The 27,284-nt window shown below is 36.7% G+C and overlaps 3 protein-coding genes and 1 long non-coding RNA gene across 5 annotated transcripts in view; 3 read left to right on the top strand and 1 right to left on the bottom strand.

Moving 5' to 3' along the window:
• The window catches only part of Galnt7 (polypeptide N-acetylgalactosaminyltransferase 7), a 134,576-nt gene extending 122,510 nt beyond the window's left edge, over nucleotides 1–12,066 (top strand). For both annotated transcript variants that reach the window (XM_063234749.1, XM_063234748.1), the window contains exons 10-12: nucleotides 1,504–1,602; nucleotides 2,567–2,695; nucleotides 6,178–12,066. In XM_063234749.1, coding sequence (XP_063090819.1) covers nucleotides 1,504–1,602; nucleotides 2,567–2,695; nucleotides 6,178–6,315 — 366 coding nt within the window. In that variant the 3' untranslated portion in view covers nucleotides 6,316–12,066. The remainder of the gene's footprint in view (nucleotides 1–1,503; nucleotides 1,603–2,566; nucleotides 2,696–6,177) is intronic.
• A 2,489-nt stretch (nucleotides 12,067–14,555) lies between these two features.
• Hmgb2 (high mobility group box 2) lies at nucleotides 14,556–16,672 on the bottom strand. Its single transcript, XM_003469130.5, has 5 exons — nucleotides 16,489–16,672; nucleotides 16,005–16,165; nucleotides 15,701–15,849; nucleotides 15,444–15,618; nucleotides 14,556–15,089 (listed from the first exon to the last, which is right to left on the bottom strand). Exons 2-5 carry the CDS (start codon nucleotides 16,152–16,154, stop codon nucleotides 14,934–14,936), a joined length of 630 nt encoding a protein of 209 aa, XP_003469178.2. The 5' UTR covers nucleotides 16,155–16,165; nucleotides 16,489–16,672; the 3' UTR covers nucleotides 14,556–14,933.
• A 313-nt stretch (nucleotides 16,673–16,985) lies between these two features.
• The window catches only part of Sap30 (Sin3A associated protein 30), a 30,228-nt gene continuing 19,929 nt past the window's right edge, over nucleotides 16,986–27,284 (top strand). Inside the window, exon 1 of the mRNA XM_063234750.1 lies at nucleotides 16,986–17,755. Within this exon, the coding sequence (XP_063090820.1) occupies nucleotides 17,507–17,755 (249 nt within the window). The 5' untranslated portion in view covers nucleotides 16,986–17,506. The remainder of the gene's footprint in view (nucleotides 17,756–27,284) is intronic.
• On the top strand, nucleotides 17,762–24,163 carry LOC134472680 (uncharacterized). Its single transcript, XR_010042608.1, has 2 exons — nucleotides 17,762–20,165; nucleotides 22,013–24,163. It is a non-coding gene; the product is annotated as an uncharacterized LOC134472680 (long non-coding RNA).

Here is a 27,284-nt window from a genome sequence, read left to right as displayed (position 1 = left end):
TTTCTTTCCTGGTCTAAGCCAGCATCATCGCTTGCTGAGACTAATTTTTTGGCCTTCTAGCAACCTGTTCTAAACACGACAGGCAGTCAGAGTGATCTTTGTGAAATGCAAGTCAAGCCACCCCAGGTTAGGAAATGTGCAGTGACACCCTTTCACTCTGGTGAAGGTGAAGTACTTTCTCTCGGCCTCACCTGCCCCTGTTCCCTGCACCGCCACCCCCTGCCCTGCCCACTGTCCCTGCTGCTTTCTCTGGGAGTGCTCCCGCCTTGGCCTTGCCTCTGCCCGCAATGCTTCCTTTCAGACATCTGCACACAAGTCTGATTCTGCCTCCTCCTCCGAGGTTGTCCACCCGTCACCTTCACAGTGAGATCTACCCAGCGAGGCCCACCTCAACTCTAGCGCCTTCTCTGCTTAACTTACTCCCCTCTTTTCCTCATGGCACTTAGCACTTTCGAACATAGTAGATGATTTATTTGTCTGTTGTATATTTTGTATATACTCTGTCTTTCCTAGAAATGTGAGTTCACTGGTGTCTCAGCGCCAAATCATGCCTGACACACAGTAGGTACTCAGTCAGTATTTGATGGATGAGTAAATGATGCATGCATGAATGAATGGGTGAATGGAATTTTCCCTCCTCCTGGACTCTTGTCATTTATGAATACATCTTCCTTTAATGCCTCCCCACTCTGGCACCTTCATTTCTCAGCATTCCACATTGACCCCTATCTGTTTACCAGCTTCTGGGAGGTCCGCAGAGCTCCTGGGCGGCAGGAGAGGCTGTCTCCTCAGCATTTTCCCCCTGACCACCACTGACGCCTCCTCCTACAGACTGTGAAGGTCTTCTGGACCACCACTTGTTCATTCTTGTGTTTTCAAAAGCTCTTACATCATAGTATGCAACTGATATTTACTGAATGAATAAATGAATGAATGAAAGATTTTATCCAAGTACTATGGTGATTTATAATTGAGGATAAATAGATGCTATTTCCAAAAATAGTTATTTTGATATAAAATTAACATTTCAAATATAAAGACCTATATTGTCTTTTCACCTACATTATCCGTCATGAAAGAAAAATCTCACTGCCTTGCCCATGTGTTAAGATGTTTGCCCCCAGACTTCTGAATGCAGCTTCCAAAGGACTTCATAGTTACCAGAGAAAAGTACTTAGATCCTGGCTAGTAACTGTTACCACTGTGGTTAAGAACTTTGCTTCTTGTTACCGTGAATTATCGTGAATCTGAAATTATACTTATGGTATCTTTTTAATTTTTTTTCTGTAGTATTTTTGATACAATTTAGGCCAAAGCTTTCAGAGCAAACTCATTTGATTGTTGACATCAAGACCATGATTTTAGAGATGAGTGGTATGATTAAAAATATGAAACGATAATATTAATCTAACATATGTACTCCCAGGTTTTCCTGTGTAATATTTGATATGAAACTTACACTGTGATGCTAATTGCTTTTTGGTTGTGTGTTACTATTTTTAGATCAGAGGTTTTGAAACTGCCTACTGCATTGACAGCATGGGGAGAACGAATGGAGGCATTGTGGAACTGGGACCTTGCCACAGGATGGGAGGAAATCAAGTGAGTCATTTTCTTTTGTGTTCAGATGGTTAATATTGAGATCCTGACCACAGGGTTCAGATTGGTGTGTGTGTGTATAAAATTTATATATTTCATTAATAACTTAATATAATATTTTATATATGATATATTTAAATTTTATGTGTTATATTTTAAATGATGTATCAAAAATTATATATGTTACATCTATAAATGTACATTAATTTTTTCCCTTAGTATTAGGGATTGAATCCAGGGCCTATGCACTAAGTTACGTGCTAATTCCCTTTTGAAAATTTTTTTATTGTTGCTAAGTTGCCTAGGCTGGGCTTGAACTTAAGTCTCTTGCCTCAGCCTCTCAAATTTCTGGGATTTTAGGCAGATGCTACCATGCTTGACACTCATGTTATTTTGAAAAAATAAACAGTCTATAAAGAACTGACTACAACAGCATTTACTTAATTAAGCAGGATAGTAGCCATATTGATTTTCATATAAGCAATTAGGATCTACAATTGATGTCTTATGTAAGAAATTATGGTATTTTCTTATGGGAGTATATATTTGCAACCATTGTGTAAGCCTGACCTTCTAACAGTATTTTTGCAAGTATACTTCAGTAATGTGTATTTTACTAATATATTTTCTTATTTATGTGGGTTTTCTTCTTGTGTTTAATTTAGATTGTGAAATATATCAGGATTGTTTTCAGTTTTTCATTTTCTCACATTATTGGTACATAATAAATATGTGTTGATGACCCATTCTGTATTTTAGAGGTTAAAGAACATAATCATTTAAATGTTAATAGGAGTCTTTGCTAATTGGAGAATATTTCCAGTTCCTCCCTAAGACTAAGTTCCAAACACAGAAAGTTTATAGAACGTTGTTAGTTATTCATTTCAATTATAGGAGTTAAGTTCCTTTTTTGTATTTGTAAAATGTGTATAAACAGAGAAGTTGACTCATTATTTTTTTTAAACAGCTTTTCCGAATCAATGAAGCAAATCAGCTCATGCAGTATGACCAGTGTTTGACAAAAGGGCCTGATGGATCAAAAGTTATGATTACACACTGTAATTTAAATGAATTTAAAGAATGGCAGTACTTCAAGGTACTCTTGTGTTTCAACTCCTGAAATAATATATGCTGTTTCATTTTCAGTAACACTTAGCATGTGAAGTTTAGGTGAACAAATCTTAAACCTGCATGCAAATTTGACTTGCATTTTCTTGTTTAGTAATTTGTACAGGTTTTGTTGAGCACTGGGTGAATTTGAAGTGTCACTTCTGTTCTCTGGTACAATATTGTCATGAAATAAGGTCACTGTGAGGTCCATAAGGACCCACTCTTAATTTCAGTAACTCAGGGAAATCAGTGTTCTTTGAAGCAATCATTATTTTTCTATTATCAAAGTCTGATTTTTAAAATCTCAGTGTATATTTATGCCATTAAAAATATGTGGTTAATATTCATGTTGTCCAGCAGGTGGAGATAGAGACAAACAAATACAACTTGGAAACTTGGGCCTTTACTGCTTCCTTATCATTGTTTGCTTAATACAACAGGATAAATATAGCCAGTTGCTTTAACGGTCAGATTTATTCATTTGGCATTGCTGGGTGGGCTTTCTATTTCATTTATGTGTATTTAAAGCTCTTTGGCTTGAAAACTCAAGCATATTAATGGATTTATGTATAATTCTCAAAGTATAGATTTTGGCCTAAATAAATCAATTTATTATGAAGTAAAATATTGAGAAAACTTTTGTAAGCTGAAAAAAACTAGTGACCTTCAAGTTTACTTATCTACTATTTTTATGATATTTCATCTGTCGGGTAAAACTTGTTTGCTATGTAGTAATGATATTGTGACCTAGCTTAATATTTCCAGTTATAGCTTTCCTGAATAATCACCAAGAAATGAAAAATATGTATCAATTACTGATTTCTTCTTCTTTCTTTTTTTTTTTTTGTTGATGGAAAATCAAATTCATGACCTCATGCTTATCAGGCAGACGCTTATGCTGCTGAGCTAAATCCCCAGGCCCCTTGTTTTTTTGGTGTTTTTTTTTTTTTTTTTTTTTAAACCAAAAAAATAAGGTCTCATAGGCTTTCGGCTCACTCTGTAGCCCAGGCTGGCCTCAAACTTGCAGCAATTCTGCCTCAGTTTCCTAAGTGCTGGGGTGACAGGTATGCTCCACCATGCCCAGCTATGGTCTTCAAAATTATTAAAACTTTCCCAAACAGGTTTTGTTCATACAAGTTATTACTAATAATATTTCTGAAATTAGCAATTAAATCTGAGAAATTTATAAAATTCTTAAGTCATGAAAAAGTAACAGTTGGGCCAAGGATTTAGCTCCGTGCTTCTAATACTTGCCTGGTAAGTGTGAGGTCCTGAGTTCACTGCCCAGTACCAAAAAGAGAGAGACAGAGACAGAGAGACAGACAGAGAGAGACAGAAAGAGAAAGAGAGACAGACAAAAAGTAACAATAATAACTTTATCACATGTTAATGTACCTAACATTTTAATGAAAAAATAACTATTTTCCCACAAAAATAGAAAAACAGCATTGTTCTATAATTTTTATAAAGCCTTGCAATGTCTAGTTTATAAAAGGCAGCTGGATTTGTACTGCTCCTGCATTGACTCAATATACTTCATTGTTTGGGATTTATACTAATCTTACATTGAATCTGATATACTTTGTTGTTTTAGTTGGCATTAATGAAAAATCTCACCCCAACAAACTTACAGTTAGAAGAGAAAGTAATTGAATAGTTTTTTCAGAAAATTGTGATTATTCTTTGAAATTACACCACAGTTCAATAAGTGATACTTTCTTAAAAGTTATTTGCAGTGTAGATTCTGAAACCAGCTGGGTATGGTGGCACACTCCTGTAATCCCAGCATTTGGGAGGCTGAGGCAGGAGAATCATTTGCAAGTTCGAGATCAGCCTGGACTACAAAGTGAGCTCAAGACCAGCCTGAACTGTATAGTGGGACCCTGACTCAAAAAGACCAAAAAAAAAAAAAAAAAAAAAAAAAAATCTGAAACTATGTAGTCTCTGTTACAGTTTGAAGTTTTAAGTCATGTGAGTTTTTATATCCTACATTGCTCATTCAGAAAATATTGTTCCCTAAATTACATAAATCTTCCAAATGTTGGCATATTTCATTGTACAATAAGAAAATATCACAAATATAACTACTCATCTCACCAGAAGTCTTTAAATGTGAAACTATTATAGTGATAGAAATATATTTTCCAAATTCCAATTTTTGTTTGAAAATTTAGATTTTGTAGATGGCAAAAAATAAACTGTCAGGTTTTTTTGTTTTGTTTCTTAGTGCCAGGCTCATGTCATTTTCAAGAAAATGTCTATTATTCAAACTCAAGTTTAAATAACCATATTTGCTCATTGTTTTTGAAGTGAAAATGACATTTCATGACAAAAGCAGCTAGCTCGTCCCTCAAGGCAATTGTCCAAGTGGTTTTTCTCAAGACGCCATTGTACTGCGTTGTGTAGATATATTTGATGATACATCCTTATCATTTCATCTCAGAAAGTATTTTTTTAAGTGCATACTCAGGTCAGATTTTACTAATATTAATAAGCTTTAGCTGCTTCACCAAGGACATATATAATTGATACTGGATATTGAACTGAGGACCTTTGGACTGAGCTACATCCCCGGCTCTTTTTTAATTTTTAGAGACAGGGTCTCTCTAAGTTGTTACATTTGCCATCCTCCTGCCCACGCCTCTCAGAGTGCAGAGTATATGCATGCACTGCCACAGCTGGCCGGTATTTGCTTTTTAACTCTGAGTTAGGCAGCAGTGAAGGATATGACTATTAGCATAGTTTGCTGTCACTGCAGGATTCATCGTAAGGCCTCATCAGTTTTCGTCAACATTGCTTTCGTCCCATCAGCGTACCAGTGAAAAAGCTAAATGAATTCTTTGTAACCTGAAGATAGTATTAGCCTGATAGAACCAAGCTTGGATAGTCCGAGGACCATGCTTTGAGGAATTCTGAGCTATTTTGAAGAAGTATTATGAGAACTAAGGTATCTTCAGTGGAGAAGAAAAGGAAGGAATATAAAGCTGAGACATTGTAAATATCAGCCCTCAATAACTGGTATAATACGAATGAGTAAGGGAAAGTGCATTGTTTCCTGAGGACAGAAAAGCTGACATTGTCATTAGCCTCCATAGGAACCAGAGAAGTACGTTTGGAGGTGAAGAAAATGAAGTTGGGTTTATAGACATTCAGTTTGATGTGACAGTGATATATTAGAACTTAATAGTAGGGGCTGGGGATTTAGCTCAGCGGCATAAGTGCCTGCCTTGCAAGCAAGCAGTCATGAGTTCAATCTCTGGTACCGATAAAAAAGAAAAAGACAAAAAAAAAAAAAAGAACTTAATAGTAAGAACGGGGAAGACTGATAATCTGAGGTATTAGCCAACATGAGCTTGAGCTTGTTCATTTTGCTTAAATTATCTTTTGCAAGCCAGGCAATGACTTCTAATGTCAGTGATATCAAAAGAGTCCAAATTATAACTTATTCTCCCTTTCTGTGTTTTCTAGAACCTACACCGATTTACCCACATACCTTCAGGGAAGTGTTTAGATCGCTCAGAGGTCCTGCATCAGGTGTTCATCTCCGATTGCGACTCCAACAAAATGACTCAAAAATGGGAAATGAATAACATCCACAGTGTTTAGGAGGAAACGAGTAATCTACCTACTGACAAGTAAATTTATACAGGACTGAAAACCGCCTGAAACCTGCTGCAACAATTATTATTAACTCTGTACAGCTCCCAGCCTGGAACCTCCTGATCAGTTTGAAGGATATTGACAGACTGTGATTTTACAATAACATTATCATATGCAGTTACTGTTTACAAAACTGCTTTTACCTTAAACTTTGTAGATGTTTACATCTTTTTTGTTTTTGTTTCAAGATGATGTTGGTAATTTGTGCCTTTAACTCTGCTTTGTTAAAAGAGTTAAAAGCACGTTGTCTTCTTTGGGATTACACTCAGGGGTCTGAAAGGCAGTTTGATTTTTTTTTTTTTTTTAAACACACTTGAAAAAGGTTTGGAGTAACCAGACTTTCTTATATAACTTGGTGATTTTCAACCTGTTGTGTCTTTATTTAATTTTACATCTTTTTGAAGCACTGCCACAGGTTATTAGCCAAGGTGGCCTTCCTTCACAGTCATGCTGCTTTTTTGAAAGGTGAATTTCAACAACACATTTAGTGCCTCTTTCATTCTTGGTATATTTTTCAAGAGCTTTTGATGAAATTTATAGGCTGATAATGCTGAAATGAACTGTCACCTGTATGGGAAGTGCTTATACCACTCAGAAATAGATTTGTGTGCTGTCATTTGGTATGGAGTTGAATGTTGTATAGCTTGAACAAGAAGTGACGACATGGGACATCCCGAGGCTATTCCATGGGGTTTGAAGATTGTGTGGCATCAACTTCCTCACCTACTGGTGTTCTCAGTGCCATCTGCCACGCCAGCTCATAGGATAGCAAGAGCCTTCCACTTAGAAGGGGAAAAAAAAACTTTGCACGTACATTTGGGACTTACTTTTTCCCTAGTACCTATCAGTATAAAAAAAAAAAAAACACTATAAATAATTCTTTGTATTGAAATTTCAAAGGGAGGCTAACAAACAACACACCACTATAAACACATCAAAGATTTGTCCTAAGGTAAGAATTTTCAAGCCCTTGTTAAATTAAGCCTTATAAAACTCCTGTGCATTACAGCCTGCGCTGTGCAACCTATGAAACGAAGAATGAGTTGCTGTTTCATTTATTATCTTCATCCAAATGCATTTCCATGCACATTTCTTAAAATTAAAATGACTGTTTAATCATACAGCTCTTTAGCTAATGTGAATTATTTTGTTAGATTGGATATTAGTTCTCTAGTTTTTCTTAATTTCTTTTTGGGAAACATTCTTATTAGTATGAAAACATTTGTTTGGATTCAAGCATTTATTAATTAGTACAGTTCCTATTATAGGAGAACCAAATATTGCAAATGATCAATTTGATTTTAATTTCTAAATGGTCTTTTATTTGCCCAAATATTAAAATCCCTAAGTTGAGTGCTTAAAAAATATTATATGGTAGGGAATGGTAAGTAAGCATTTTTATCTTATAATCATGGTGTCATTACAGTGAAAGGAATTCACAAACTACCGCCAGAGGAAAGTATTTTTAATTAGAGCTAAAAAAGAAAAGGAAAAAAACTTAATTTGTTTAAAAGGAAAGCCTTCTTCCAAACTTAATTCTTAAATTTCGAGAGTAAAAGCTAAACATCCTCAACAGAGTTTTATTTGTAATTTTGAATTGTCAATTTGTATTTTGCTACTAATATGTGATCAGCCATTTTAATGTTCACTCATCTTTAGGGATATTTAAAAAGAAATAACATTTATATGCTTATATAATTACAAAATAAATCAGCTATAAAAAAGAACAGTTGGTACTTTAATTACTTGTGTGTTTTGCAAATAGGTAACCATTTTCCATGTTGAATGGATTATAACTTTGTTATCTATGCATAAGCCTAGAAAGGTGGCACATGAACTGTGCATGTAACTTTATGGGTAGATTAAATGGGTTTTATGTGTGTGCACAATTTGTTAAAAGATAATATTCTGTGAACATGATTCTATATATTGAAATCAGAAACTTTACCAAACATGAAAAACATCAGAAGCTGCTGCCATAATGACTATTTTCTACTGTAGGCTGCTTTGGAAATATCCCCCATAACCTCGCTTTGTAAGTTGATAATATCACTATGCATTTCTACACATTTTATAAATTTGATTTATGCAGATTTTGATACACTGTATGTTTCTGTAGAAATTGTATAAATATTCAAAATTTTATTAGGGTAAATTTGAGAAGCTTATGTATATCTTAATTCTGGGTTGCTTGTTTTTTTAGGTGAGAAAAAAATAAAATACTGTATTTTAATCCATGGGTTTTTTTAATAATTGTAAACATTTGCAAATGTAACTGCGCATTTTAAAGATTTATTTTTTTATTTATAAGATCCACTATGAATAACTAAAATATTACAAAACCCAGATATTAGTTGATGTGCTTGAGTGATGGTTAGAGTTCTGCTGGGCTTAGGAATTTACCTTGTCTGTAGGGAAGAGACATAAAGGTTTCTTCTTACAGTATTTCTGTTGCCTACGTATAACGGTTCTTTAAAGCCACCTATCTATTTATAAAATATAATCTCAGCAAACATAGATCTTTCTGGCCAGTATATTCTATATGATTGCCTAGTAAAAGTGAAAAATATCTTTAAATCAAAATTCTTTGCAACCCAACAGATCGAGTAGAGCCAAGCAAAGAAAAGGGAAGCCTACCAAATGAAATTAGCAGCAGTCCATAGGACCTGGCTTTACAAAACACACCATCTCAAAGAAAGATATGGCTGCTCACAGATTCAAGTAAGTGGCTGTGTTGACTTGGAATCCTTTCAGCTGAGATGTCCATTGTGATGTCTTTCCATTCTTAGCTGTTGTAGTGGCAAGCTACCAAACCTGAAAAGTGACCAATGACCAGGATGGAATGAGGACTCATTTATTACCTAAGATGGTCACTCCAAGATCTTAGAATATGTCATTTTTAGACAAAATGCAATTAAAAAAAATCCACATGTAATTTTATGGAAAATATAACAGAGATGTACCAGGACCAGACAATCGTTAAGGGTAATACCTTAACTAGTAGGACAATAGATAAGGTATGTGAAACTCCATGTGAAAGCACTTTCGAAAAAAATTGAACACTATGAAAGTTCATTAGAAACAATCTATATTAAGAAAATGGACAATAGCTCAGCAATATAAAGGTCTGCCTGGAAAGTGCGTGGTCCTGAGTTCAATCCCCAGTACAAAACAAGAAAAAAAATGGACAGAAGTTTGAATGGTTTCTGGGGACTATCTTTTCTAGAGTTGGGAGATGAAAGGAAGGACTATTTCTAAATTAGATTTGAAAATTGCTTTGCAGTCCTCATTTGTAAGATTTTTGAAATGCCCATAATTAAGGTGGATATATTTCAGTTTTCTAAGTAAATTGAACCTGGAGGGCCTATATCTGCACAGAGGTTCAGCATGTCTTAATTTTTATAATGCAATGATGTTATGGTTTGCTTATCCAAGCAGAATAATGTGGCAGATTCCAATTTCTTACTATCTGCATTCAAATTCCTGTTTCCCTGCAAGGTCCTATTGTAACCTTGTTTGAGTTATTTAACCTCTATACCAGTTTGCTTAATAATTAAATAACAATGCCTATTTTATAATTATTATTAGGAGTAAATGAGTTAACATATATAAAGTGTTTACATAAAGTTCCTGGCACACAGTCAAATATAAATGTTAACTATCATTATCTGGTTTCAAAGCCTTAAAATCTGTAATTAATCAGAAGAGTGAAGTCCACATTTCAAGCCTCTATAAACACTGTTTGCATGTGTGTCATGTATCAGTTATCATTATTTCTAGGTTACAAGTGAAAGAATGAAACTCAGAAGTTAAAGAAATTAGAGGTGAAATGATTACTGAAAGAGAAACTTATCTCTGCCTCAAGACATTCACAAAATATGTAGAATATAGTTTTCATTGTTTTAATTCAGCTCTGTGTAGAACTCCATGCCAGTGTAGAATGTAAGTTTCAGTGATCTAATTCAACTCTTGGATGGGATTATATGCCATCATAAAGGATGTCGAAGATAGTGTACCCTCTAAAATATCTTTATTTCACTTGGACTTGAATGTGGGTATATAAGCTCCAAAGCAAATCTAAAATTGTGACATAAAATGTCTGGCTATTACAGTAACTGGTATTGGGGTTATGCTGCTGTCCTAAAAAACAGGACAGAATAGATGGGGCAACTGTTTTCAGGAATTAGGTAACAGGCACAGCAGACTGTACTACAAGAAGGGATACACACAAGGTAAACTTTTAGGTTCATCTTGTCTGTTTACTTAGGAAAACTTTCTTAACCATGTTGTAACAATTTATGGCAAAATATTGATACTGCTGAGCTGAATAAGCACTGTTGAGATGCTGGAATTTCAGAGGCAGGCTTGTGGGGGTGAGCTCACTTCACTATCATGAGACCTACACAGGATTTTTATAGCACTGTCATTTGCAATAAAAAAAAAAAAAAAAACCAAGAACAATCTAAATGTCCACTAATAAGAATGTATGAACTGTGGTACAATCACACAATGAAATGTTATACAGTGATGAACACAAATCAGTAGTTATAAGCAAGTCTTAATAATACAGTTAAGTGAAAAAGGCAACTCCTAAATAACTTTATAAATATAAAACTACATACTATGTTGTATATGTAAACAATAGAAGTAACTTTTGCACATTTTACAAATTTATTGGGGCTGAAGATATAACTCCTGTACTTGATAGCCCAAGATCCCATGGAGATACTTGTATTTGGTGCTAGGAAAAACTCCCAAGAACATGTGTTTCCCATGTATTTTTTTCTCTCGATTGTCAAGAATCTCAGAACTGAATCTTTTACAGCACTGGTACACATACACACTTTAAGCTATTTACTGAACATTAACTATTTCTTGCTATGAAAATGTCTTAAATGTATTACCTGTTTTTAAAAAGCAAACTTTACTGATAAAGAAACTGAGAAGTTAACATGACTTGTCTGATACTAAGCCAGTAAGAGCTCACCACCTCTTTCATAACGTTTACCATATATTTGTATTTTAATGTTTTCCTTTGTATAAGCTAATCTTTTGGAAAATGTGGAAAATCAAAGCATGCATAAACATGGATAAATTGTAGTGGTTTACTTTACTATCTCTTACCTGACCTAGGACGCTTTTCAGAGTGACTATCCTATCTTAGTGAAGGCCAAATGACTTGAAAAGCCTCTGCCATTTCTAAAAGCTGATGCTAAATGTGCTTATTTTCCTGCCCTCTTAATGTGAAAGGTTAACTGTGTTCCTGAGACAAGTCTGCTATGGACCTGGTAATACCAAGGATGAGGTCCAGTAACCTAAGGCCAATGAGTACAGTGAAGGTCCACTGAAACCTCAGAAATGGTATTTGTATCTTCACTACAGCATACAAAATTTAAGACTATAGAAATGCTCAACTGGTAAATTTTACCTGGATACATATTTTGACCCCCAAATTTAAATCCATTGCCATTATTTAAAATTCAGCTTTCACATTTTTTAAAATCTAGATTTTTGGCTCCACTTGAAAATTTGAAGATTGAGAATCAAACCCACAAATACTGTACATCTCTATCCAACAGGACTGTGTCTCCCTTTTGTCCCATTTATATGCGTACAAGTACTGTACTGTATACAGAGAACTGTTTCTGATACCAGGTTACAACAGTAAGCAAAAATAAAAATTTCACTGCACTGGAACTTTCTTGCATGCTTATTTTATCACACTCAACATTTTTATTTAGCCTCTGTTGGTCTTTGTATTTCCTGTCAGCAAACACCCTTCCATCCTCTAAAAAAGTTATCATCTTCACTTAGGAATTTCATGAAGAACTAATCAAAAAATGGCTCATTTCTAAAAGTACTAAGTTTCATTTTAGAAGGTCTAGATATTAGTGGCATAACAGCTATTCCCCCCAAAATAAAATCACTAGTGGTTTATAGAACATTTTTAGGGACATATATAGTAGATTTATGGTAATGCTATATTAATAGTACTATGATATATTTACGACTTAGTTTATAAAGACCAGAAAACACACATGGCTCCACGTAAAACACTAACGTTATAATAGAAGTCATTTTTTAACATAGCAGAATAACAAAGACTAAGAAGTTTATAAACAATTACTGTTATCTTGATAAGGAAATAATCACTGCAAGTTCACTCATGTGAAGTACATGTAATACAAGCAGGTGAGTAAAGAATAAGAACAGTTTCTACCATATAGTAAATAAAGGCTTTTGTTAGTAAATTTAAAATATACATGCCCTTTGGCACAGCTAATTCTTGTTACTTTTTTATTTTTGGTACCAGGGATCGAACTCACCTCGCACTTGCCAGGCAGGCACTTGTGCCACTGAGCTAAATCACCAGCCCTTGCACAGCTAATTCTTATAGGACCTTTCTCCAGGTGTGAAACTCCTTACAAGGATAGTCACAGAAACACTGTTGTTAAGGCAAAAAAACCAAAAAACTAAGGAGCTAAATTGATCTATTAATAAATACTATGCAGATAGCTATTTAAAATGTAGCTTCTACTATACTAACAATCCCCAAAATGAGATTAAGGAGTTAATTTAGGATTATGCTTACATCTTTCTATGAAGGACAAGTCATTATATTAACTGGGGTTTTTTCATTAGAGTAAGTCTGGAAGAACAGGGAGTTTATGTACCATAAGATATGAAATATTTCTAGAAAGAAAATTTTCCACAAACATATCTCCAAGTAGTGTTTGGTCTGGGATAGGACCTATTACCCTTTTGTTACTGTTTTCCAATGTATGTGTGCATTGATATCACCTAGTCCTAATTGCTGGCAACTTGCTAATTTAGTTTTTTCAAAGGGACTTGGAAACTTTATTTAAAATATGAACAAGGCAGGCCTCACCTCAGATCCTAAAGAGCAATGCCTGGTTCAGAGAAAGGGTGTTCTTAGCTTAGAAACTTAATATATTACAGTATGAAACTCAGAAGACTTAACTTCTAAAGATTGACAAGGACCCAAGAGGACTGTCTCATGGGTGTTAATTTATAAATCCTTATATATTTGTAAATAATTTATAAACTAAAAATTGCTTATTTCAATTTAAACAGCTTCTTTTAGTATCTCTTCTTTGCATTAGGTACTACTTCAAAGTACATCGTAACGTTTTCATTTAATCATTAGGACATTGTGAAGTAGATACTGACCTCAGAAATTGAAATAAGCAATTTATACAGCAAGCATTTGGTAGCCATGGAACTGGGATTTCCCTACACCAGATTAAATATCTAAAACTCATTACCCCAAATATTTTAGCATTTTCAGTCCTAACAACAAACAATGAAAACTAGTTTTTATGATCACAGTGAAAATCCTAACTTTCATGTATAACCACTTGGATTTAATTAGGGCAATCACTGAAATGTTAAGATCTTGAGTATATTTTATTCTTGGCACCTCACTAATTAACAAAAATGAAATAACCTGCAGGAAACATTTATTCCAAATACAGCATAGGTCAACCAAGGCTCTAGCTGAGGTAGTAAGATTCTTAACTTCCATCTTAAAATTTGATAGCCCAACAAGATGGTCATGTCAAACTATAAAATGTCAAGATTTCTTCTGTAAGTATTTAAGTCTACAGATGATCAACGTTCACTAAGAACCTCTAACAATTCAAAACAGTTACCTTAATTTGTTAAGTTAACTGCTTCCTCAAGGCTCCTAAAATGCCTTTCTCTACAAATACCAGTCCTAGTGAAATGTAGTTAAGTTAGACAGGGCACATTACAATCACCTCAAATATTTTCTTATAGTAGTTACCCATATAATTCAAAATCTATTTTGAACTACTTCAACTTACAAAGTTTAACATCACTACTAATGATATATACATTTTCCAATATACATGTACTTTTATGATTTACCACCTTTGAGGTAAAAGAAAAAAATTGAGCAAATAATAAACAGAAATGCTTAAAATGCTTAAGACAAAGCTTAAAATCATTCTGAAAAAATAAATTTTTAAAGTTCTAATCTTAGAAAAGAATATGGGTGTGTTTGGTTTTCTTTTTTTCTCAAAACACTACAAAAACTATGCCATACAAACTATTAAGCAGAAATTTTAAAAAATCTGTCAAGGTCTTTTCTCTTGTGTTTTAAGGGAAAGCTGGTTCTGTATATTAAAACAAAAGACAATAGATATAATATACATAATTTTATTACAAATTTAAAAAAAAAAAAAACAACAAAATGCAACATCCTAAAAAAACCCAAAACATACTATTGGTACTAGGTTCCTGCAAATTTGCTGTGCTACCATACACATGAAAGAAACCATTAAATATTTAGGAACATTCAACATCAAAAGCTTTAAAATCTAACTGTAGTAGCCCCTCAAAAAGCTACAACCTGAATTTTTTAAAAAAAGTATTTTTTTCTACAAAGAATTTTATCAGCTATACAAAATCTGTACAGTTTTTATACTGAAGCTAATGTTGAGCTGCACTTGAATTCACATTCTTAGCAAAACAATTGCCTGAGCACATATATACTCCACATGCCATTACAGGACAGCCACTTATTCTTCATCTTCCTCTTCTTCCTCCTCCTCTTCCTCCTCTTCCTCCTCCTCCTCCTCATCTTCTGGTTCATTCTTCTTCTTTGAGCCTGTTGGCCTACCAGGACCCTTCTTTCCTGCTTCACTTTTGCCCTTGGCACGGTATGCAGCAATATCCTGCAATATTGTCAAAATAATAAATTCAGCATCCGGTGTCGTTACTCAACGGTGAAAGCCACTTAGTTGTAAACAACCTGCAATTATTGACCACTCACCCCGACAGCTGTCTAAAAAGGTATTCAGGAAAGCTAGTTTGGGAATTACGAGATTTGCATTGGATAGTATCAGTACTTTCACTACCAATGGTTATTTACCTACTTTACACACATTCTCCTCTCATTTCACATTTTAAATACATCTAGTAAAATATATTTACCCCCATTTTTTAACAGATGTAAGTTTTTATTGTAATATTCTTTAGAAAATATAAATCTGATTTTCACCTAGTTTTTTAAAAAGTATACACTATACCTTTTCGTATTTCTCCTTTAGCTTAGCTGCTTTTTGTTCATATGGTTGTTTATCTTTGGCTGACTGCTCAGACCACATTTCACCCAATTTTTTCGCAGTGTCTCCAATGGACAGGCCTGGGTGTTCGCTTTTGATCTTTGGGCGATGTTCAGAGCAAAACAGGAAGAAGGCAGATCTGAAAGGAAGCAACAGAGTTAATAAACCAAAAACAAAAAAATCCAAGAGACCGGTTTGGTTAAACTTTAAAATAAACTTACGGCGGTCTTTTAGGAGCGTTAGGATCTTTCTTCTTTCCTCTCTTATCACCTCCTTTGGGAGGAACGTAGTTTTTCATCTCCCTGTCATAGCGAGCTTTATCACTCTTTGCCATATCTTCAAACTTGGACTTTTCCTTGGCAGACATAGTCTATGGGCATTAAACGGGGAGTGAAAACACTGCACAGCTGCAAGCTGCGCCATCCGCACAGCGCAGCCTGACCGCGAGGAGCCCACTAAGTTAGTTAGCAGCACTGCGGGACCGGGGACACCCCGCCGCCCGCCCGCCCGCCCGCGACCCCGCACCTTCCATCTCTCCGAGCACTTCTTGGAGAACTCGGCGAAGTTGACCGAGGAGTCGGGGTGCTTCTTCTTGTGCTCCTCGCGGCAGGTCTGCACGAAGAAGGCGTACGAGGACATCTTGCCCCGCGGCTTGTTGGGGTCTCCCTTGCCCATGGCGGCGCGGCCTGCGGAGAGAGGCGCTCAGCGCGAGGGCGGGCGCGGCCCCGCTCCCCGCCGCCGCCCCAACTTTCTCCGAGGCCCCGAGCCGCCGCCACCGCCGCGACCCGCGAAACCTTTCCTGGAGCCAATTTTCTCCGAGGCCCGACCCTCGCCGCCAGCCAGGAAGGAACCGGGGCCCGGCCCAGCTCCTCGCCTCACAGCCCGTCCCCAAAGCCCGCCCGTCAGGTCGCACCCCTGAAGTCCTAACACCGAGTCCCGACAGACGGCTGCGCGTTGTGAGGGGAGAAGAGCGGCCTGCCAAACCCGAGGGGTCTGAGGAGATTCTTGCCTGGTGCGAGCTTTTCCTCAAGAATCCTGTACAGCGGCCGACTCTGACCGAGACGCTTCCTCCCTAGGGCTCCGGCGTGAACTGGTTTACCGCTAACGCAATCCTCAGCCTCTTGTTTTGCAGAGCTCTCTCCGCGCCACTGCAACTTGACAAACCCAGCCACAGGCCACACCCCTCCCCCTCTGATTGGCTCCTATGATTATTCAAACCCGGAGAGTCCCCGCCCCCTCTCCAAATCGGCCTTCAATTGGTGGGTGTCTCGTTAGGCCCGCCCTTCCAGTTCCAGCCTAGCATGTTCGGTGGGTCGCTCAGGTCGTTAACTCCCAGACCCGTTAGAACCGGTCAGGAGAGGAATGTACTGCTCGATCCCGATTGGCGGCGGGAAGAGGGTTTGAAAAATGGCGGGCCTGATGCTGATTGGCTTGAGTCGTAAATGAGGGCGTGGTTATCCCAAGAAGGAAAGCCCCGCCAGATTTAAAAATACTAAGCGGGACGCCTGTGGGTTTCCTCCAAGGGTTGGTGGCGGCGATCCGGTTTGCAGGCGCTAAGGTAACCGAAGAAGCCTATCCTGTCCCTCTTCCAACCACCATTTAGATTCTATTTCTTACGTTTCTGCGGTGCTGTCTCCTGGGAGCTGTAGTCCCACAGTTGTACGGTCCCGTGGGGTCTTTCCTACGCCTTTTAAAGAATAAGTGGGCAGAGATTGAGCAGTTTCCCTGCAGACTGGTTGCCCTATTTCTCCTGTGGCCGTGGAGGCCGGGACAGAACCCGAGTTAGAAGACAAGGTCCTGAAGCTTCCCGCCTAGGAAATCCCCCTTTCCTCTCATTGTCACCAATGTCAAACTGGGAAAGGAACTGAAGGCGGCTCCCGGCCTCGCCCGGGGTTCACTGACCCCGCCTTCCCGCGGCTACGCCCTGTGGCTCCTTAGACACGCCCTCCCGCGGTCGGGACTCCGGCTGTGAGCTGCTGCAAGCCAGTCGCGGATTTTGTAGTGCAGCACCGACCCTTGCGTCGGAGATGAGACCTCCGGAGGCTGCATCCGAGTATTCCCTATCTCAATGTCCCTTTGAGGTGGCAGAGGTTAAAAGAGAATCCTGCGAAAGTAATGGATCCGCCCCGCCCCACCCTGCCCCACCCCCTAAGTGCCTGTATTCATCTAAATGCCCAGAGCCTGTTTTCCCAGATTCCTCCAAGCCCAGGTTCAGAACCTCGGTGTTAGGGCCTAAGGAACGCGCACCAGCGATTGGCCCCAGCTACTTTCCCAAGGTAGGACTTCGGATGACGTCTGTGTGTGCTCTTTCTGTGTTGTATTTAGTTTGGAAGAGTTTCATCCCACCTCCGTATTCGCTATATGTTGCCCTGACGGTTTCAAACGGATTTTAAATATTTATTCAGTCAGTGTGGTCTCCTTGTGAAACTGTATTCCTGTGTGGGTTAAATATGACTGTCAAACGCAGTAGTACATCGCGATGACTAGATGTAGTCATAAAAATTAAATTTTAAAATGGAAACGGGGACTGGGGATTTAGCTCAGCGGCATAAGTGCCTGCCTTGTAAGCAGGCGGTCGTGAGTTCGATCCCTGGTACCGATAAAAAGGAAAAAGACAAAAAAAAAAAAAAAAAATGGAAACGGATAGTGGTTGCCCAGCATTGTAAATTTACTTAATGCCAATAAGTTGTACGCTTAAAATCGCTTAAAATGGCAAATATTTAGTATGTTTTACAATAAAAAGTGGCATTTTTTTCAAAAAGAAAACTTGTATTTTTTTGTTTTAAGGGCTCTAAAACTTAATCATAATCTTTTTTATAACATTATGTGTTTGCCTGAAGCTTCTGTTGCTACACAATCAAAGTTGCAGGTCTCCTATAAAAGCAGCAAAACCCAAATTAACAAAATTAAATCCTACTACCTTCATATAACAATAGAAGAGAGATCACAGATATATAACAATTGGAACATTCTGTAGAAAACAATTATAAAACAAATTGTACTTCAAAATTGATCTTATAACCAAGAATTATTTGTGGAATTGTTAATGTATTGAGTTTAGAAATATTAAGTGCCATGGTTTTTGCTTTCAGAGAATAGGTAGCATTTGAGTCGAGTTAGAAAGGAAATACTAAGCCAAAGGGAGAAAAAAGAACCAGAAAGGCCTTAGAGAGAACCTGGCATACTTGGCGATCACCTACAAGTTTAATAGTATAAGAGCTTAATTAAACATGAATAAGAACAATGCTGGACTGATAGTTTACAAAGAAATTTAGCCTTTATCTTACAGAAATAGGCAAAGGCATCACTGAGAAGTGTGAGCGATGGTGAAGTAATCAGATTTCCTTCCATGTTAAGTAGCAATGTTTAGGGTGTGATGTAAACAAGGTCACATTTATGAATCAGAGATTATTCATTGTGTTTTTTCTTGATTCCAGAGTTGTAGTAAAAGGGGAATAGTAATAGATGTGAGAGTCCCTTATTTACATACATACTCTCATTACAAATTTTTGATGCTTACTTAGGGAATTTTGCTTTCATATAACTTAACAAACTCGCAGCTACTTTTTGGGTCTGTGTAATACAAACGGCGGATATATTCACATGCCAATGCCAAATCAAGGCTACTTACTGCAATCTACATCATAGCACTTGTAATGATATTAGACCTCTTTTTGTTGTCACTGGTACTAATAATGGACTACATTTGCTGTTATTTTCAAAAGGTTATTTGTTGTACTAGTATTAGCCCCAGAATATTTACACTGAGCTACATCCCAACCCCATCTGTCTGTCTACCTATTTATCTATTGATGTATCTATTTACCTACCTATTAATTTTGAGATGGTCTCAGTTGTTAGGTTGCCTAAACTAAGTTTGAATTTGCCGTCCTCCTGCCTCAGCCTCCCAGAATAGTAGGATTAGAGGCATGTGGTATAATCACTTCCTAACTAATACACTCAGGAGAGACAAAGGACCATAGAACAAGGTGAGAGTAGTTATTAGACTCATTTAAGTGTATGGGTTGAATTATGACATTAACCCTCTTGCCCAAAATTTATTTTGAAGTCCTAAAACCCACACCTTGCTGGGTAAGCTGTACCACTGGGCTACAGCCCATGCCTTTTTAATTTTTTTTTAAATTTGAGTCAGAGTCCTACCCAGTTCTTTAGGCTAGCCGCCAATTTATGATCTTCATGCCTAGCCTCCTGAGTAGCTGGGACTACAGGTGTGTACCACTATCACCAGCTGCAGTGTATCTTTTTAAAAGATGGTAAAGAGGGCTTAGAGTGTAACTCAGTGGCACAAGCACTCCTGAGTTTGATACCTAGAACCAAAAAAATTAAATTTAATTTTAAAAAAGACAGTAAAGAGGAAAACGTTCATAATTTTAAAAAGTGTAAATAAAAGTCAGCAAGGGCTTGTGATTTAGAACAATTCACCTAGCATTTCTAGGCCTGTGACAAACTATAAATTGAAGTTAAGGGATAATCCAATCTCTAAAGTGCCATCTGTCTGTTTAAGTTGTATGGTTCTTTTTTTCTCCACTTTTTCTTGTTTTTGTCTTTTTGTGATAGGGTTTCACTACTCATTTCAGGCTGGCTTTAAACTCACTGTGTAGCCCAGGCTGGCCTCGAACTTGTGGTGATCCTCCATCCTCAGCCTCCCAAGTGCTAGGATTACAGGTGTGTACCACCAAGCCCAGCCTAAATTGTATGATTCTGCAGTTCTGGAAATAACGTGATCATAATGTATGGGAGTATTTTAAGTTTATTTGTTGTACAATCAGGTGATTATGATTAAATTTAAGTCAGTAAATAATGCATGGTAGAGAATCTTTTGCCTATGAGCATACCAATTATCTGGGAGATAGTGGCATATACCTGTAATCGCAGGTACTTCGGAGGTTGAGGGAGGAGGATCACAAGTTTGAGGCCAGCCAGGGCAATTTAACAAGGTCCTATCAGAAAATAAAAAAATAAAAGGGCTGGGGCTGGGGATTTAGCTCAGCGGCATAAGCACCTGCCTTGCAAGCAGGCAGTCGTGAGTTCAATCCCTGATACCGATATAAATAAATAAATAAATAAATAAAATAAAAAAAAAAATAAAAGGGCTGGAGATAGAGCTCATTGAGAGAATGCCCCTGAATTCAATCCCCAGCATGGCACACACATATGTAAATTAGTTTAGAACAGTATTTAAAGAATTGAAAGCTGTCCAAACATAAGAAGCTATGTAAACCAAACTTAATTATACAATATTACTGTCATTTTACTTGCTTCATTAAAATGATCTTCACAGCTTTCCCCCCAAAATGGTATCATTATATCACTTTCTTTACCCAGTTTTGCTGAGTTCTACAACTGGTGAATTGTAAACCATATAGCAACAAACTAAGAAAGAAGCTGTTTCCAAAGCAGTCCTCTACCTACATATATCTACCTATAAATAGCTGTTCTATTGATAAACTTAGTTACAGCCATGTCAGTCTTGCAGAATTGTTTAGAAATGAAATTACTATGCTAATTATTGAATTCCTATCATGTTTTAATCAGTTTTCCTAAAAATGTGGACTTTTCATAATATGTGACCAAACCACAAGGAAAGTACAGAAAAAGACTAGCATACATTTTTGTAAGCTATTCTTCAGGCAAGCAAGAACATAATATAGTTTCATTATTGAAATTTTTATTAATTTGTGATTAGTCAAAATTAAGTAATTTTATGGTAGCATGTCAAATACTTATTTTCTTGATTTGCATAGTTAATGTAAAAAACTGAAAATCATTACTCTGCACACAGTTTTTCAAAGATAATATCTTATATTGCCACTGCATATTTTCAAGTTATTTTAAAGATACTGAGACATGGTAGGACACATTGGGAGGCTGAGGAAGGAGGATCTGTGTGTGCCTGGAACAGTGGATTCAAAACCAGCCTAAACTTCAGAGCAAAACCCTGGCTTAAAATAAATAAAGCAGTGGAAGAAGGAAAATAAATCATACTAAACTGTTATCAAATATGTGTATTTATTTGTGAGTAAACTGCTAATTGAGACTTAATTCATTCTGGATCTCCACTGTAGTGGTATAGTTCAACAGTATATTTGTTAGGAACTAGAAATGTAAGTTAAGAAAAAAATAAAATGGGGATATAGTTCAGTGGTAGAACACTTGCCCGCAGCCTCAGTGCCCTGGGGTGGATCTTCAGTGCTGATAAAAAGAAAAAGTGAAAACTTGTTCTGCTAACATTTTCCATTTCAAAAATACCACGTATTTTGTTTTTCATTTTAAACACTATGGACTATTTTGATGAATCAAAGTGAACTAAATGTCCCTTAAAAAGTTATTTTTGAAAGCTTGCTACAATGAGGAGGGGAGAAAACACAGATTACACAAATCATCTGGAGATCTATTGAAAAAATTAGAAAATAGAAATATTGAAAAAATTAGAAAATTCTAGAAAGGAAAAACACTTTCTAAGTGTGTTGATGACTTTTTTTTTTTTTTTTTTAACATTTTGTGGCTTTTAGGCATGGAACTGAGGATCAATATGACTTTGCTTAAATAGAAAAATTTCAATTTACGAGAATCCAGCAAGCATTTGGCAGTAGTGTGGGAGCACAGCTACAAACTACAGAACGGGTCTATGTACATTCTAACCTATTTTCTAACCACGTTGGCTGAATTATGAAGTAGAGTTGTGCCAGACGCTTCTAAAAGAAAATGTGGAAGACAGCATGAAATCTCTCGGTGATTCACAGTTCTCAGTGGGCAGCGTTCAGCCTGACTCAGGAGGCTGCAACAGACACTTCAATTTATGCTCCTGGAGGGCTCTGCCGTGTTTTGGGGCTCTGTAGGCCAGGGAGGTGACTCACCTTAGAGACCACCAAACCCACAAGCAAAAGCATGGGTGAGAATGTCCGAGAAACAAGAAAGAACCCCAGGAGACCTGGATGTTAACTAAATCTTCGCAAGCCACCCTGGACAAAGCTCAATCCTTTCATAGACTGTCATAAGCAACTCCTATTTTTCCACCCAGGAGAGGGGTTGATTGTACCTAACATAGCAAAAGGTAAACCCTCTGTAGTAGAAGATCTCTGTTTGAGCACATCGTACTACAAAATGTTAAAAACTAAAAGCAAAACTTAAAAAGAACCAGAAGGAGGGGCTGGGGATTTAGCACAGAGGCATAAGCACCTCCCTTGCAAGCACATGGTTGTGAGTTCGATTCCCAGTACCAAAAAACAAAAAACACAGAAGAAAAGACAAAAAATTCAAGAAGACAAAAAAGAAGTCTGAAAGTTGACTCTCTAATAGGTCTATGTGTGTTAGCTTTTCCTCACAATGAACAAATACCTGGGAAGGTCAGTCTCAAGGAGAAAATAAAACTTAAATGGTTTATTTTGCTTTACAGTTTTAGAGGTTTTAGTCTGGTCAACTGGCTTCAGGCAGAAACATGGCAAAATTTTAAAGGTTGTAGCTCAGTGTGGAAGTCCTAATTTCAGTCCAGGTATAGAGAGAGAGGGAGGAAGAAAGGAAAGATGAAAGGAAAAAAAGGACACTAACTTTTGAGTTCTGTACTGAAAGGGAAAAAGGTTTCAAGAATTAAAGGAAAGACAATAAAGATGTTTCCAAGAATTGCCAACAGTTCTGCTTAAGGAAAATGATCTTAAATCCTCAGGCGGACAAAACGTACAGATAAGGATAAATTTGTAAACTTTTAGAGTATTATCTGTTGCAAACAGCAATAATAATTATGTCTTGTGGGGTTTTATAACACATGAAGTAGAATATGTAATAACTCAAAAAGGATAAAAGATTAGTGGAGCTGTATAGTCTTTCACTGTTCATAAAGTAGTAAATGCAATAATTTTTATTAAACTGTAATAAGCCAAACATGCTATCCTCTGTTCAGGGTGCTAGTTACAGATTATATACATTATATACATACAATGTTACAGATATGAGTACATGCAAAAATTTATCCTGCACATGGGACATCATAATTTAAAATAGTTCAGCTGTTTCTCAAAATTTAAACATTCCTAGCCATTTACCCAAAAGAAACATGTCATTGTCCACAAAACATCTTGTACAAAGTGTTTATAGGAGCTTTATTTATAATAGCCAAAAACTGAAAAAAAGTCCAAATGTCCAAAAGCTGCAGAATGAATAAAAAAATAGTATATACATACACAGGAATCATGTTCATCAATAAAAAGACATAGTATAAAAGTGGTAACTTGGATAAACCACAAAAAATTATGCTAAATAAAAGAAGCAACACACAAAAACCCACATACTATGTGATTCCTTTTACATGACATTTCTAGGGAAGGCAAATGTAGTATACAAGTAAAAAGCAGAAGAGCAAGCTGTGTGTACTAGAGCATGCTTGTAGACTTAGCGCTCAGGAGGCTGAAGCAGGAGGATCACCACGTTACCCAGCCTGGAATAAATCTGGGATACATAGTGAAAACCTGTATCAAATAAAAAACAAAAGAAAGAGTGGCATCGGCCTTGGGAATATACATGGTAGTGAACACTAACTACAGAGAAGCAAAAATGTTCTAAAACTGAGTTATGGTGATGGTTATACAATTTGAAGCCATAAATTTGAAGTGGGTAAAATTTATGATTTGTACATTACATCTCAATAAAGCTATTTTTAAAAAAAGTCAGTTACTTGTCTTTCTATTTATATAGGACTGCATTCAAATTAGGCCAGGATGATTTAGACTTTAACAATGAAAGCTGCAAAATACAGTAGAAAAATACGAGGCTATTTGAAAGGAAGTGAATATAACTACTTTAGGAAAATTAGAGTGTCAGCAGCTCTTGCACTAGAATTAAGTAGGCTCACATTCCACTGAGTTTGTTTTCACAAAATGGGAAAATAATTCTTTTGTAAATACTTGTAAAAACACTTTCTATCCACTTTGTTGTGGGTATTTCCAGTTAAAATTGGGTGTATTGATACTTTATCTGTTATCAAACCAGTGATTATTTTAAGTTTGGTAATTATTTAAATTGCAAATTCTAGTGTAATTATTCATCAAGGTGATATTTAAAACTTTGTCTTCTATTTTGTTTTTATAGTTCTACTGTATTTAGAAATGTATTCACAAACAAAATGAAATTTTCAGATGTACTTTTCATATTATCCTAGAATTCTAGGCTCAAATGAATTTTTACATAACTGAAGATTGAACTAATTAAAGAAAAAAAGTATTCTGTATCTAGTACAGCTGAAATTTTAAAAGACAATAAAAGATCGAAGAAGTGATCTTTGTTGAAAATACCAACAGTCATCCTGGGAATTTTTGAAAGCAGTTTTGTAGACAGTGATCCAAACCTATAAACACAGCAGAAATCTGTCTATTCAGTAGATTCTTCTCATTCTCATGCTTGTTTGGGGGATTTTTAGTCCCAAAGATTTTAAGTCTAAGACTATTGAATATGAGATCAAAAATAAGTCTATTTTCAAAACTCAGAAGCTAGTGAAATATTCCATATAAATTTAAAGTAACCTTAATATAGACAAGATTTAACCAAAAGGATCTGTAGTTCTCAAGACTTTCTCTCATATGAGGTCCCCTAACATGCTTAAAATTCTGGATTCATCTATGGTTCTGATACAACATGCTGTCTTCCACTACCAAGGCGTACCCTTCTCACAACTATAGCATCCCAAAATAAATAACTTCATGAAAACACTAACCCTACAGATCTCCAAAATATCCATGTTATGTCTAAAGCAAGGAAGATACTGCAAAGCTCACATGCTAATTTATGACAGAAGACAGAATCAACGGAGTGGAGATGGGCAGAGAAATGCTAGTGTTAAACTGTAGTGACAAGGGTGGATCTGGAGGCAAATTGCAAAGAAGTAATAAATGTGGAGAAAGACTAGATTTTATAAGCTATGCCTAAGGTAATGTATATTTTAAAACAGTGTAATACACATTCATTGAACAAAAGTAATGTTTGTTTTGTACTGTTCTAAGTGCTCTAAATATATTAACTCACTTAATTCTCATAATACAAATAAGATAGTATTTGTGTTATAGAAATAACAGGCAAAGAGCAAGTATTTGCCAATGGCCAGTGTTAATTAAAAAAAAAAAAAGAAACAAAACGTCAGGGATTTAGCTCAGCAGCATAAGCACCTGCCGGGCAAGTGCAAGATTGCGAGTTCGAACCCAAAAAATAAAACAAATGTAATTTAAAAAAAAAAAAAAAATGGTACAGAATTTCAAAACAAGATTGTAGAAGAGTAATGACCTTGGTTATTGAGGGAATCATTACAAAAGTACTAGATGGCTGAAGGAACAAAAGCAGAAAAGTGCCATTATCCAGTTATATTTATACTTACATTGCTATTGATATTGAGCAGAAGAGTGACAGGAGAATAAAGGGAGCAGCGTTATCCCCAAACCCATGAATATGCTGATACTGAGGCTTTTGGAAGTGTTACATTATTAAGACTGTCTCTTCTCCGTGTCTCAACAAGCCAGCAGCCCTCACTCTGCTCCTGCCACTCCTGGGCCAGCCATGGGTAAAAGAGCACAGCATTGCTGAGGCTGCAGGAGCCAGAAGGGCAGAATGCCTTTGGTCCTCCACTTGCCTTTTAATCGCTCATTAGCAGAAGTGAACTGAAAATCAATTGGCAAATGAGTCTGGGAAATGCTGCTTAGGATGCCAGTACTCTATACAGTGGAGTGATTTAAAAGAAAGAATTGAACCAAAAGGTGAAAGACAATTAGTACAAACAATTGGCAAGCAGCAGAATTTAAATCTCAAGCAGCCTGGCTCCTGAGTCCATGCTCTTAACTACTATTGATGCTGTGACACTATGATATGCAGTAACAACAAAATTTCATAGATTTTAAAAAATTTATAGCTGATGATCAATGCAGATTGGTAGCAAAGAAATTCTAAGGATTTCTTTCATTAAATGCAGTATTCTATAAATGAAGTTCCTACTTTGTGCTGAATGCTATTCCATTGGTTATAGAATGATGCACAAAGCAATACATAAAAAGTCGAGTGCTCCTTCCTATTTCAGGTTATACAAACTTCCTTGCCAAGGACTCCAACTGGCCTGACTTGAATCATGTGCCTCCCCATGGAGCTAAGCACTTTAGCTAAGGGGGAGAGAGGAGGAGAAACAACTCTTGGAAATGTCTGCTGGGACCCTGAGACTAATGGTGCAGATAGTTTATCTAAGAGATACAGAAACCAGTGGAAGGCATGGGATCAAGCCAGCTACCACTGCTAATGAGTGAGTCACAATCCCAGGGGAAAACTGGATGTGGTATAAAAGTTGTGTGAACTGAGGGCCAAGACACCTGTGGTGTCTGCTTCCCAGGCTGCTAGAGTGAGAGGATTAGGAGAAGGCCAAGTGAACCCCCTCCGCCAAAGCAGTCAACGAGTACAGAGGGAAGACTAGAGAGGCATGGGAAGGCACCAGCACTGACTGCTTCTCTCAGTTCCTTCAACAGCTAAGTATTTTCTCTGTCTAATCAGTCAAGTTGTTATGAAGTCAAAAAGAATACCTGTGAAGTAGTTCTACATAGTAAAAAGTATAGTACCAATTTTTATTTAGAAATCTTTGAAGGCTGGAAGTGTATTATGTGTTATTTTTATATCTCTCAGGGCCTGCCAGTACAATATAGGTGTCAAAGGCTCAAATATTTACTAAACGAATTTTTCAAAGTAATATCAGAACATTCTATTTTCTGGGATAAGCGGTAGAATTCTTTTAAAAGAGTAGTTAAGAACAATAACTTATTGCTGCTA

This window comes from Cavia porcellus, unplaced genomic scaffold (genome assembly GCF_034190915.1).
Source record: "Cavia porcellus strain 051 isolate PalLab524CR breed Dunkin Hartley unplaced genomic scaffold, mCavPor4.1 scaffold_24, whole genome shotgun sequence".
NCBI classification, from domain to species: domain Eukaryota; kingdom Metazoa; phylum Chordata; class Mammalia; order Rodentia; family Caviidae; genus Cavia; species Cavia porcellus.
The sequence above is the reverse complement of the archived record's forward strand: the minus strand, read 5'-3'. Positions and strand labels throughout refer to the sequence as shown.

Bases quoted from the DNA above. Each gene is read 5' to 3' on its own strand.
- Hmgb2 (XM_003469130.5), bottom strand. From the start codon at position 16,154: ATGGGCAAGGGAGACCCCAACAAGCCGCGGGGCAAGATGTCCTCGTAC. The intron at 15,619-15,700 runs GTAAGTTTATTT...GCTTCCTTTCAG, and splicing joins AACGCTCCTAAAAGACCGCC to ATCTGCCTTCTTCCTGTTTT. The intron at 15,090-15,443 runs GTATAGTGTATA...ACAATATTGCAG, and splicing joins TAAAGGAGAAATACGAAAAG to GATATTGCTGCATACCGTGC.